The following is a 14,007-nucleotide window of genomic DNA, read 5'->3' as shown; positions in this document are numbered from 1 at the left end:
ATGTATTAAATCATGATTTTTTTTAAATCTTTGCACACACTACCATATATCAGTCTCTGAAGGAGAAAGTGTTCACAGTTCATTGTCCTTCCTGATTTTCTTTGTTAAATGTCATTAGATGTTCAATGGGATCAGGGAAATTGGGACAAAGGTAGTTGCACCTGAGGGATGACTACATGGTAGCAGCAGTGTATTATTTAGCAATACAATGTTTTCTTCTTCTTTTTTTCAGGAATAATGAATGGCATTTTAGGAAGTGATATTAATTTAAATAAAAAATTCTTTTGCCATGCAGAATATAAAAAATCATTACAGGGGCCATGCAGTGGCATACCAGGTTAAGCGCACATAGTACGGAGCACAAGAGCCTGGGTTTGAGCCCTCAGGTCCACACCTGAGAGGGGCGGGGGGGGGGGGTTCCCCCTTCACAAGTGGTTAAGCAGGTCTGAAAGGTGTCTTTCTCTCCCACTATCTTCCCCTCCCCCCACTCAATTTCTCTCAGTGCTATAAAAAAAAATGGCCACAGGAAGAGTGGATTCATAGTGCAGGCACTGAGCCCCAGTGATAACACTGGAGGCAAAATAAAATAATCAGATAATTACAGAATGAGATGAGAGTGAGATCTGAGATGAGAGTGAGATCTCACATAGATAAAATAGTTCTTAAATAATGAGTTAAGAGGATAGAACAATTTGGTCATAAAAGGACTAGAAACAGAAATCTCATTTAGTGTGGCTAGAGATACATATACACATACTATAAAACTGATGGCTCTCCATGCTCTTTGGGCATCATCACACATTGCTACATTATTATAGTTATTTTTAATATAGAGAGAATCTCTTATACTTTCCAATTCTAATATTCTCTATCCATTGTCCACTGATACAGAATTCTTAAAGTTTATAGAGGAGGGGACTTTATCTTCTAGCATAGTCTTACTCATTTTTCATTCAACAGATGTTAAATGATTTGTTCATGCTTAGGCTATTCATGGTAAATGTAGGTCTTATTCTTTGTCAAGTACTCTTTGAAAAGTTAAAAAAAATAAAAAATTGTGTTTTGAGAATGATCTCATTTCTGTTAAGACTATTTCTCTAGTTAGAGGCAAGTAAAATATTCTTCTCTATTTATTTTTTTAAATTTGTTATCTATAGGCGACAGCCTCATAAAATCTACAATAATAAAATCATGAAGGAGTATTATCCTACAAAATCCTTTTTTATAAGTAAAACACTAAATATTTTTGAATGTAGGAGTCTCAGACAGAACGGTAACTTCAGTGAGATAAAATAAAATAGTAATCTTTATATCATTATTTTGACAAACCAATAAAAGCTCTTTCTCATCAATCTCAAACTTTTGGCATTTTATTTTTTCAATTCTTACTTTTAAATATAGAATCCCTGTTTCTAGGGATTACTTTATCTTTTCTTTTCTTTTTTTTTACTTTATCTTTTCTTTACCTCTATTATTTCTTGGAACAATGCATACTTGAAATAGAGTAATGTCGAAAGTAAGTTTAATGATAAAATGAGAGGACAAACAATTCCTACTCAGTATTAGATAAAAGCTAATGACAGTAGAGAACTTATATTTCACTTAGTTTCTTCATATTCACATCAAAAACTAATTTCAGTGTAGCAGTACTTCTTAGATATGTATTTTTATTTACCTGTGAATGTCTCTGACCTCAGATAAGAATAAGCTATTTTTATAAGGGATAGTTGGAAGGTCCAGTTTAGAAAATTTTAGTTACTAGAAAGCACCAAAGATGGGAAACTCCCTGATTAATGATAGGAAATTATCAAAAATTTGACCCTAACTTTAAGCAAAACATTTCTGAAGGTGAATTCCCATCCCCCAGGGAACAGTACATATAAACCATTTTTAGTATAAGCAGTAACCACAGAGCTTTAATAATACTGATTCTGCACAGGGCAAAGGATAATGAACCATTAAAATAAAATAAAAGCTTTTTTTTTTTTTGCCACTAGTATTATCACTGGGGCTCAGTGCCTATACAACTCCACTGTGGGCTTTTTCATAATTTTTCTTCCTGCTTATTTTTAAATTAATGAATTTTTTATAGAGGTTGAAGGAGAGAAAGAGAGTGGAAGAGAGATACTTTGCAGCACTGCTTGACTGCTTGTGATGACTCTCCCCCTTCTCTCCTGCCCTCCAAACCCCCGCAGCAGGTGAGGATCAGAGGTTTGAACCTGGGTCCTTGTGCATGGTAATGTTGTGCCACCACCTAGTCCCAACAAACTTTTTTATGCTTTAAAACTGATGTCGAGAATTTTGTCATCTAAAACTTTTTTCGTTTACAACAGATCACACACCAATAGTAATTATGGAGATATTACTCTAAAGCTTAAAATAATATTTCAATTATTAAACTTTTAAATGTTTTCATAAAATGTAGTTATCAATTAATATAAAAGAAACTTCATTAAAAAATGGACAGAATTTTCACCAAAGATGTTCAGATGGATAAGATATATGAAAAAAAGAATAAAAGTAACTATCACAGAAATGTAAGACCATGAAATTGTCATTTCACACCTGTGAGAATGTTATACATTAGCAAGGACAGAAACAAATGTTGAGGATGTGGGGTAAATGGAACACTTTTACATTGCTGGTGGGAATGTAAATTGGTTTAACCCATGTGGAAAAGTCTGAGGATTCATCAGAATATTAGGAATTATTCTATTTTATGACCGAATTAATTCCTGTCCTAGAGACTTATCCAAAGAATATAAAACACTCATCTGATGAAATCTATATACACCTGTGTTGACAGCAGCACTATTTGTAATAGCTCGAACTTGGAAGCAACCCAGATGCTCAATGGCAGATGATTGGTTAAGAAACTTGTTATATCAACACAATGGAATGCTACTCAGTTGTAGGAAATGATGAGATTTCCTCCTTTGCTACATCTTGGATGGAACTTGAAATCATGTTAAGTGAGACAGCCGAGGGAGAGGCAAATAGTGGAAGGTCTCATTTACAAGTGGAATTTAAGAAATAAGAAAGAAGAAAGGTAAAATACAAAATGTTGGATGGTGAAGTCTTGTGCAGCAAATTCAAGGACTCCAGGTAGGGGAGCAGGGAGTTGGTTGAGAGGGATTGGGGACTCAGTGCATGATGGTGGAGGAGTACTTAAGTTGTTGGTGGAAGTGGTGTACAGACACTAATCGTGGGGAGTTAAGAAATTGAACTTGTGTGACAAGAACTGTGCTGCAAATCATTATTTCACTAGTAAAGTGATTAAGAAAAAGAGACAAGCAAACAAAAAACAACTTTTTTTAAGTCTAAATATTCTTAAGGACATTTCTAATAGTCTTGGATCTTTTGCTCTGGTTAATTTATAACCAGATAGGAGTTCAGGATTCAAGAATGGGACCTTTAATTTTTCAAACTTTTTTCTCAGTGATCATTAGAAATGACCTTAAAATGTACTACTGATGTCAATGAAAATAGAATTATGATTTTTTTGGAACATAATTAGGGAAATATTAAAGAAGCTTTGTTTACATTTTCAGAAATATTCATTATATTGATTTTATTTTTAACAATTACATTTATTACTTTATATTCTTCTAGTAGTGAGTAGAGGTGACTTAATTATAATTGTAACCTTATAGCCCCGAAGTTTTTACTTCATCCCTAAATTACAGAACCTTAGTTATCTGACAGACTGGTTCCTTCAATGAAGGAGCAAACTTTAATCAGGCTAGTGATACCTCTTTCTTAAATCTGATTAAGTTGCTAAATGAATTATTTGGTCATAGCTTTATACCTTTTTATCGTAATGGTAAAAGCTTCTATCAGTCAATCAAAGGATTTCAACAGTCATAACTTTTCACATAGTTCTACTATTCATTTACTTTTATAATGGCAAAGTCTTTGGATAAAAATAAGGTAACAGCAGAATTAGCAAAAAGAATAAAAGTGGCAATTTGTTAAAGCTTTCAAATGAGTCTTTTTCATTAAGAACATAGTGAATCTGAAATAGCTCTCAGCTAACTAATAACAGTCACACCTGAACTGTATTATTTCATGGAAAATAAATTTTTTTTTTTTTGCAAGAAGAAGGGAAAATCGGAATGCAAAGTGTTTAGAAATAGAGGAAGGAAACTGAATACTTAAACGCTGAAAATAATTATGTGTTTAAATTTAAATAAATACCAACTCATTCAATATTTCCTAGATGTCTCCCTGGTGCTACAATATAGTTAAAGTTAATCCTATATTAATCAGGTATGGGAGGTAAGTGAAAAGGAAAATTAACTTAAAATTACAGATCTAGGCTGGGGATATAGCTTAGTAGAGTGCATGCTTTGCATGTCTGAGGCTTTGAGTTTACCTCCCAGCACTGAAAACAAAATAAAAGATGTAAAACTGACATTACTAGGTACAAGATAGTGCATATGCTTCCATTTCATATTTAAAAATAATATATGTGAACATGCATATGCTTACATATATACGACACAAAAGAAAATGTAGTATTTGTTGCCATTTTTCATTGTCTACCCATCTGTGTCATTTAAATTTTATACTATATTCTACTACTCAAACATATCAATTAAAAACTCACTACTAAACAAATTCACATTATTTAAAACTTAATGTCAAATTAAGAAAATGACCCTTTCTATATTATACAAGAAAAGATACTAACATGTACACATTCATATTCTATACCTACATAAATCTGGGTATTTCTAATTTATGACAGAATAACTGATTAAAAAATTTGATATTAAATTCTGGAAAAAACACAGTTTTTCCTTTACCTCATTCTACAGCATTGTGGCATTAAGAACTGTCACAACAGTATGCTAGTAGTTCTCTTCCTCTGATAGGGCAGCCAGTAGTCACCATTACTCTGTGAAATTCAAGAAATCTTTAAGGGAACTTCAGAAAGATTATACCAATCTTATCTGGTAGTGATAAATAGTACACCTGTATTATTCTGTTGGCACAGAATCCACTTTAACTTCTTTGTGGTATACTTTGGGTTTTTTTCTGTCAAAGGTGTTTGGTGTTTCAGTAAAGACAGACTTTAAACTACATGGTGACTAAGCAAAGCCCTTACATAAAATGTGGACTAATAGGATTTTATAAATTGCACATTTGGAAATAAGCAGAAAGAAAATTCCCATTAGTTTCAGAAAACCACTTAAAATTTAAATTAAGTCCTATTCACTTAAACATTAGGATGTCATAAAATAAAATCTGAAGGAATGATTACACATACATCAGTGTTCAATGGCAGCTGCTTACTTAAAAAAAGGGTCAGAGGTTGTATTTCAATGTCATCTTTTTCAAATTGTGCAGCTTAGATAAATGTTTATTTTACTGAAAATATTTGCAAAATTACAATTCAATACAGATTATATTAAGATAGGATGAGTATATATAATGTATTCTTATCCATAGATATAAAATGAATGCAGTAAATATAGCATACTCTTTATGAGTTGTTAGTACACAGTGCTTCTTAGTAAAGTACATACAACCTATTATTAAGCAACAATTATTCACTTTTCAAATATACATCTTAGGAAGTTCTCAGGATGGAGGAATACACTAAAATCTCCCAATACCCTTTTTGGTTTGTGAAAGTTAGCTCTTCTACAGGTTTTGAAATATTTATTTAGCAAACGCCTTTTACCTTTTTGCACTTTCTAAATTCCAAACTTTATTTCTTTAGTCTAGGTGTTTTCTTAATGATGTCAACTCAGTCAACTATAATTTCAATACTAGTACAGTATCATGTACTGTCTTTCCATCAGTCATTTAAATACATATAAACACTGAAATAAAATCATTAAAATATTTTTGTCATCACTAATTGCCAAAATTAACTTCCAGGTATTATGATGGAGAAATTCAACTAGATAAAGTTCTCAGCTGTAAAACTAACCTGGGCTAGAAACAGTTTTTTTTTTTCAATTGGTCCTAGTCCTTTTAGAATACCAATATGAGCTCTAAATTCTTCATTAAATGTACTGAGACTTGTTTCAAAAGCATTTCCTACCCATCTCCATTACACCCATTTAATGGAAACATGTTGTTATAACAGTTTCAACACAAACATATGCATGCAAGAGTTCACCCTACAGTCTAACTACATAGTTATTGAAACACATCCCTCCTGTAAGTGGCATAAATGTACATCATCTATATACAAAAGGTAAAGTGCATTATTAAATTAGTGAACTGACAGATTGTCTGCCTAGACCATATAGCTTTCAAATAGACAAATGTGAAATTCTCCCTTTAGAACCAATTACTTCAAGAGGTTCCAAATAGTTTTTCCACCCTGTCATTTATTTTTTGGCCATGCTCTTTAGTGCAAATAAGCTTGTGTTTGACTCAAGTTTAAGGGACATGGTAGTTTGGGGCTTTAACAAGGAAAATTATAAAATGTGGCAGAACCTTAATACTTTTATAATACATTGCATCTTTTGCATATAAGCAACAGATTAGTGCTGCTTTCAATTGCTAGGAGCATACTGCCAACTACTATGAGGAACCCGTTTTCAAATTTCATACTATTAGCTTATATTATTACAGTTTTGAGTCTGTACCACATTATTCTTGGAATATTATGTGCAAATATCATCAGCATTTTAGAATTATACAGTGAACTAGCAATTTTGGTTACTAACTTTAATGCTCATTAAAAAACTTCTAATGTCCATTTGCCCTGAAGACTTTATATGTCGTCAAGGCAGGAATCCTATTATTTTGAAGAATACCATGTACATTTGCAACTCCATGTACATTACAAATGACAATAAATAAAATGTATATTGCACAGATAAGAATAGTAGCTTATTTTATAAGATACATGGCAAATACATGTTCTAATACCAGAGTTTTGAAGTGGGTCTTACATGATGATGGCTAATGAATGATTGGGGATTTTAAACATTAAAAATCATAGCACAATTTAATTTTTCAATGGAAACATCTAGCCATGAAGAAATGAAACAACTAGACTGGTAGAAGGTTAAACTGTATCCAACTGCCAGTATGTATAATGTGTATGTGTGTGTATCTGATCTGTAGTTTTGAGATGGCAAAAATTCTGAAGTATACATACAAAGATAGAAAAGTGGGCTGCCTAATTTTTCACTTAGATAATGCAAAATCAGACTACTAATACTTATATACAGCGAATGAAAGATATTCTTTAAGTCTGACAGAGTATTGTGTATATGTATATATAATACATATATACACATGTGTATATACATATATATGTGTATATATATATATATATATATATATGCACAGATACTCAAATTTTATCAGACTAAAAACCAAAAAAGAAATCATTAAGACTTAATAGATATAAATATTTAAAAGGGGTAGTGTTAAGAGAGAGTAATACAGTCACAGCAATAATGATAGGAACACTCAAAATACTGGAATATTAACAGCTCTAGTTTGCCAAAATCTGACAGGTTGATTATTAATAGGCACTATGATGGGCAGCAATAACAATCAGTAGTACAGTAATTCAAGTGCACACCACTCCTTCATATACCAAAAACTACTTTTCACCAAGCCTACATAGTTATTTTACAGTTAGGATTGTTTAAAAATCCTTTGCTACTTTTAGAGTCTCAACATCCACCATGTGCTATTAACTCTAGTACTAACATTATTTTCTAACCATTAGTTGTTCCATAGTGATGCAGATGGTCCACGATTATAACAAACTAACGAGATTCCTTCATACTATTGAGGAAATGTAAAATACAATCTGCTAACCAACACCAGCATACATGTCTTAGTTACTAACCACTTCTTTTTAAGCAACATAGACTGGTGAAATTACTTTTCATAATTCATATAAATTTTCTTAGTGGTCTTTTTTAAATATAATTGGGAACAAACATTTTAAGAAAAAATTTGTTAAAGTAATTTTGAATTGCTGACAGCATATATATATAAAAAAAAGAGCTACATTCTGATCTCAATCCATGCAGCTAGTTTTCATCAATGAGAGGTGTATTTGGGGTTGAAATCAGTGTCTGGCTCTTAAACATGATTATATGGACTGTGTAGGAGATGATTAAAGTGAAGATAAAAATATAATTTCAGCCAGAATAAAATGTAGCTTAAATAAATGTCAGCTAGCTAATACAGGGTGGATTGGTATACATATACACTGTGTACTTGTTTAAAAATTGCTTAGGTGTTGAAAAATTGCTCTGGCACTTCCTGGAATGAAATTTTTAATACAGGTAAATGGGTCAGTCTTACGTAAAGTAAACTTTAATATTAAGTATCATAAAGAGCACCTTGGAAAATGCCTGAATTTTCCTTTCAAATACATTTATAACCAATCTTCAAATAATGTTTTTCTTAGACTGAAAATTGAGATTTTAAAAGAAATGTTTTTTTTTCCTGGATTTAAAATTTCTGTAAAAGTCATGTTTAAATTGGAAGTGTTGACACAATTTTAAAGGTAGCAATTGCAAAAGTGCTACTGAAATATATTATCACAGATGTAATTCTATATCAGTTAACTGGTACACCACCCCCTCAGAAAAAGTGTTAAAGAGGAAGCAAAAACAAAACAAAAAAAATCCAACATTAACACCTTGAATCATGATATATTGGGGGGGGGGAGGACCTCACAACCTTCAAATTAGCATGAAAAGCTAAAACATCAAGATTTCCATAGCAAAGCCATAGGATGAAGACTCCTACTCAACTTTTATGTCAACAGTGACATAAAAGTAATTCTTCAAAATTTGAAGAGTCAGTAAAACATATATAGTACAATAAAAAGAAATAATGATAGGAAAGTGACTAGAATTATCAACTAAAACTCTCCCATGACTTTGATATGGCAACTATAAACTGTAGGGTTACCACAAAATTTGAAATTATAGAATAGTATCATTTCTTTAAGATTTCATTCTTTTAAGGTAGTCTAATACTCTGTTATCCAATGGGCAATCACTATATTTCTACTTGTACTTTCATAAATAAACAGAGTAAGACTAAACTTTGAGATCGATTTCTGTTTCAGTGGTAACTGTCCTACAGGTAAGCTTAAGCAGCTTTTAAGGATGTAGGAATAGAATACTTTTCGGGGGGGGGGGAGGTTATTAAATAGAATTGTACACTTCCATATGAAGTATATGTTTCCTTTTTTCAGTATTATGTCATAGTGCAATGTAAATCTTAATTATGGTATTAAGAGTGTAAGAAAGTCACTTTTGTGCTGATTTGCATACTTCAATAGTCTCGAGTATTTGAAGCTGCTAAACTATTTGCCTTTGGGAAGACTGGAATTCCCATAAGAAACTAGTATCATATGGAGAACATAATATGAGAATCAGACTCCTTGAAGTATAAACTACTAGAGGTATTACTAACCAAGGGCCAAAAAAGAGGAGAAACTTCAAATAATTATGGATCAGTACTTCTAGCCAATTTACGATTTAAAATTTTGCCTGATGGAGTTCAATTTCACTCTAGTCGAGGCATTCTTGTTCTTCACCACTGGCCCTTCTGCCATCCATTCTCTTTTCTTTATGGCTGTTGCAAATTTTCCTCATCTCTTCTTCATACTTGATAAAATTCTCCCCAAACCTTGTCCAAGCTTTGAATGGAACAGTAATAGTATTACGGTAAGGTGGCCTCACCTCACTTACCTTCAGGAAAATTCCATATTTATTAGAGCCCACATCAAAGTAGAACCTTTTATTGTCCACTCTGAAAGAAGTCCCCTCTGGGAGTTCAACTGGGTCATCCTCTCCAACTCTTCGTTCTTCTATGTCCCCTTCGCCATAGTCTTCTATGAGCTGAACCAAGGCATCCCGAAACTCAATCATTCCTTGTGCTGGGAGGACAATCGTCTGTTCTTGACCCATACCGTGGCCAAAATAACCTATCATGCCACTGCCCCGCATCATGGTTTGTCTAATCCTTAGGAAGCGACCACGCTGATTTTCCTTTAGGTCGAGATAGTATTTCCTATTGTCCCTCTCTATGTAGTCTGTTTTGAGGACATTGTGAGGGTGCTCTTCGGACCCCACGGACACTGGTGGGGAGGATGCCGAGTGCTTCTGTCTCCTCCTGGAGCCTTGCTCTTTGCTATGGCCATGCTCCTGCCGGTGGCCTTTGAGGCCCAGGTGGGCGTAGTGCTCGATGAAATCCCCTAGACAGTCCTTCAGCTCTGCAGCCACAGACAGGGAGAGGGTCAGTTTACTCTTTCTGATATTGTCCTGCCGGCCTCTCCCTATCCAGACTTCGGCTATCTTTAGGAACCGGCCCCGGGAGCTTTGCTTCACGTCTAGGTAAAACCTTTTTTTCTGGATGTCCACTCGTTTAGAAGCCAGCTCTTGGATTTCAGCGGCGCCCCCTGCAGCTTGATTAGGGGTGGCTGCAGCCGCGTAGTGGGGGTAGTGGGAGTGCTGGGCCTGGGGATAGAGTCTACTCTTGCTCAGGCCAGAGCCCCCTACATTCTTGCCTCCGCGACCGCGGACGCCGCCGCCGCCTCCTCCTCCTCCTCCCCTTCGCCTGGCTCTTTCCATCTTCAGCTGCAAGTGACAAACAGACACACGGAGTGGGGGTGGGGGAGGGGTGTGGAGAACAATCGCAGGCGCCCCTCGGCCTGCGCTGCCCCCGCCTCCGCCTCCGCCCGGGACCCCTTTCTCCCGGGGCCGCGCTTGCAGGGCGCCGGCCGCCGCAGCGTCTGGCTCGGGTCTGTGCTGGCTGCCGGCTGGCGGCGGCGGCGGCGGCGGCGGCGGGCGGCGGGCGGCGGCTCCGGCTCTCTCTGCACCGCGCACACAGCATATCCCTCAGCCGCCCCTAGCCTCCCGCCTCCGGCTCGCCAGTCACTAGCCCTTGGGGTCGTCTTCCTCCTCCCCGCCCCCACCTCGCCCCCAGCAGCAGACACTCACATCAACATGGCCATCACCGCCAACGATGCCCTTCACGATCGCCACCGCCGCCGCCAGCTCTCGGCCCCTCTGCTGCAGCCGCCGCAGCCGCCGCCCCCCGCCTGCTCCACCGCCGCCGCCGCTGCTCGCACCGCCCCCCGCTGGAGCAGCCGGGCAGGGGCATCGCCCGCGGCGCCCACCGCCGCCGCCGCCCCTCCTGCGGCCGCCGCGGGGGCCACAGCCTCGACTCGGGCACCGGCCCGACACCCGCCGGGAGGGGAGGAGGGGAGGCGGGGAAGGTGGCGGCGTGGGGCTGGCAGTGGACCCCGCCTCCTTCAGCACAGACGGCTGAAGGGATGCAAGGAAGGGTGGGGGGCCGCGCTGATGTCTCGCGCTTTCCCTTGGGGGCGCGCCCTGACTGTAGCCTAAAGCGCGGCGATAGCACTAGAAATGACAGGACAGGGCAGGTGTGAAGATGGGACCAAGGACCGGGGTGGCGACAGGCTTCTGACTTCTCCAGATCCCACCGGGATGCGAGACTCTTAGCCGGCCCACCAGCTTCAGGCCCAGGGACTACAATTCCCAGAGTGCCCCGCGCTCGGGGAGATTTCTGCGCAGGTGCGCCGCGTAGCTAGTCGGGTCGCGAGTGGGAGGGCTGCTGTACCGCGCCGCCGTGTGGGCGGAGAGCGGGGCGGAACTCCGCGGGAAGGGTGGGAAAGGTGGGTCTCCCAGAGCTGATGGGTATTACGTGGACCGTGACGCTCCGGCGTGCGCTTTGCAGCGCGGGAATAAAGACCGTACGCGTCCCGCCTGGATGTCTGGTCGCAAGACTGCTTGTGGTGGCGCTCCATGAAGCTGGGTCCAGCTGAAGGCCAGTTGCGCTGGCTCTGCTCTGGGTAACGTGTCCTTCCCATCTGGCTTCCGCCAGCCTCGCACCCTGCAGTGTCCGTCTGTCCCTCTCAGACTCTGTAGTGGGGTGGGTGGAGCGCTCAAAACAGGCCTCTGGGTTGTGGTCGGACCTTCCATATAGACCGACATGCTCTTCCCCTTTCCACCTCCCGAGCATGGAGGTCAAGGCCATGACCCCCCTTCTCATGAACGTCGGGCCTTCATAGAACTGGTGTCCATTAAAAAAAGTTCTCCTTCTCCACACCCCCCAATGTCATCTCCCAGTCTGTGCTGCTGGTTGCGTATTGTATGCCTTTAGGATTCTGTCCTGACATGGCCTGTACGAAGGCAGAAATGGAGCCACTCCACTTCCTAGTTACACAGCAAAGTGGAGTGAAATGACCTGTTAACTAGGGCCAGCAAAATAGCCCACCTGGATGGCAAGTTGCTTTGCTCTGTACATAACCCACGTTCCAGCCAGGTCCCCACTGCTTTGAAGGAAGCTTTGGTGCTGTGGCGTCTGTCTTTGACTCTTTATCTCTGAAAGGAAAAAAAAAATCCTCTTGGACTGATGAAGCCCTGAAGATAATCACGCAAGCAAAAAAACAAAACAAAACAAAACAAAGTAAAAACATGTAATTTAGCATATGATTTTGGGTTCTTGAGCTCCAACAATTCTACATATCTGTGTGTGGGTGTGGGTGTGTGTGTGGGTGTGTGTGTGTGTATACACACTAAGTTTGAGTATGTCTGCAGGTGTCTAAATACTACTCTTTGTAAAAAAAGAGACAATAAAACCCTTAGGATGCTAGTTTTGCAGCCATTAAATCAAGAGTATTTCTGGCTTTGTATAGTTTGGTATGTTATTTTTTAGAGAGTATTAAATTTAACACTTATTTGTTGAACACTGTCCTAAGCACTAGGAATAGCAACAACAGAACAGACATAAATGCCTTTGTTTGCAACTTACATTTGGAGAGAAATAGCCAGCAAATCAAGTATATATCATAGTATATGTGAAGAGTTGAGTGTGGGGTAGACTTGAGAGTTACTTTTTTTTTAGGATAGGTAGAGAAAGCCTTAGAAGGCGGTTTCGAGTAAGAAACTGAAGAGAATGAGTGAGAGAGAGCTAGTCCAGTGGCTATCTGGAGGGAAAGAAATTGCAAAAGTTCATAATGGTACCTGCTTAGTGTGTTCAAAAAGTCCCCTTAGAGACTAGTAGAGTAGGATGATATAGATGAGAAATAATTGTAGGTGCTAGGGAGTCGGGCTGTAGCGCAGCGGGTTAAGCGCAGGTGGCGCAAAGCTCAAGGACCGGTGTTAGGATCCCGGTTCGAGCCCCCGGCTCCCAACCTGCAGGGGAGTCGCTTCACAAGCTGTGAAACAGGTCTGCAGGTGTCTATCTTTCTCTCCCCCTCTCTTGTCTTCCCCCTCCTCTGCCATTTCTCTCTGTCCTATTGGCTCCCCACCTGCAGGGGAGTCGCTTCACAAGGGGTAAAACCGGTCTGCAGGTGTGTCTGCAGGTGTCTGTCCTTCTCTCCCCCTCTCTTGTCTTCCCCTCCTCTTGCCATTTCTCTCTGTCCTCTCCAACAATGACACCAATAAAAACAACAAGGGCAACAAAGGGGAATAAATAAAATATTTTTAAAAAGGTGATAAAGTTAGACAGTAAACAACAAGGAACAAATATAAGACCTTGTGGACTTTCTGAAGGTTAGGGTTTTCATTCTGAGGGATAAGGGAAGAAGCTATTGGAGATTTTTGTCAGGCAAACACCAGAAAGATCTGAATGATCTTTTGAAGAAAAAAATTGTGGCAAAACGTATATAAGAAAATTTGATATTTTAACTTTTGTTACTGAAAACTGGGTTTTCACCAAACAGAAAGCCAGTACTGGACAGTGAGTGCTTTTTTTTTTTTTATACGGTTTCTTTTTTTTTAATATTTTACTTATTCCCTTTTGTTGCCCTTGTTTTATTGTTATAGTTATTATTGTTGTTGTCGTTGTTGGATAGGACAGAGAGAAATGGAGAGAGGAGGGGAAGACAGAGAGGAGGAGAGAAAGATAGACACCTGCAGACCTGCTTCACCGCCTGTGAAGCGACTCCCCTGCAGGTGGGGAGCCGGGGGTCGAACCGGGATCCTTATGCCGGTCCTTGTGCTTTGCGCCACCTGCGCTTAACCCGCTGCG

General features: G+C 38.9%; 2 protein-coding genes across 4 annotated transcripts in view; one reads left to right on the top strand and one right to left on the bottom strand.

Moving 5' to 3' along the window:
• PURG (purine rich element binding protein G) overlaps positions 1-11,226 on the bottom strand; it is a 38,613-nt gene extending 27,387 nt beyond the window's left edge. The window contains exons 1-2 of one of the 3 annotated variants that reach the window (XM_060182901.1): positions 10,950-11,226; positions 9,699-10,586 (exon numbers count right to left, since the gene is read on the bottom strand). In XM_060182901.1, coding sequence (XP_060038884.1) covers positions 9,699-10,580 — 882 coding nt within the window. In that variant the 5' untranslated portion in view covers positions 10,581-10,586; positions 10,950-11,226. Of the gene's footprint in view, positions 1-5,344; positions 10,587-10,949 lie in introns of those variants that run through there. The other 2 variants (XM_060182892.1, XM_060182887.1) reach the window with 2 other exon arrangements.
• A 386-nt stretch (positions 11,227-11,612) lies between these two features.
• WRN (WRN RecQ like helicase) overlaps positions 11,613-14,007 on the top strand; it is a 107,145-nt gene continuing 104,750 nt past the window's right edge. The window contains exon 1 of the mRNA XM_060171545.1: positions 11,613-11,824. The gene's annotated coding sequence lies outside the window, so the exon portion shown is untranslated. The remainder of the gene's footprint in view (positions 11,825-14,007) is intronic.

The sequence above is a fragment of the Erinaceus europaeus genome, chromosome 2 (genome assembly GCF_950295315.1).
Source record: "Erinaceus europaeus chromosome 2, mEriEur2.1, whole genome shotgun sequence".
NCBI lineage: Eukaryota > Metazoa > Chordata > Mammalia > Eulipotyphla > Erinaceidae > Erinaceus > Erinaceus europaeus.
This window is presented reverse-complemented; position numbering and strand designations above follow the sequence as displayed.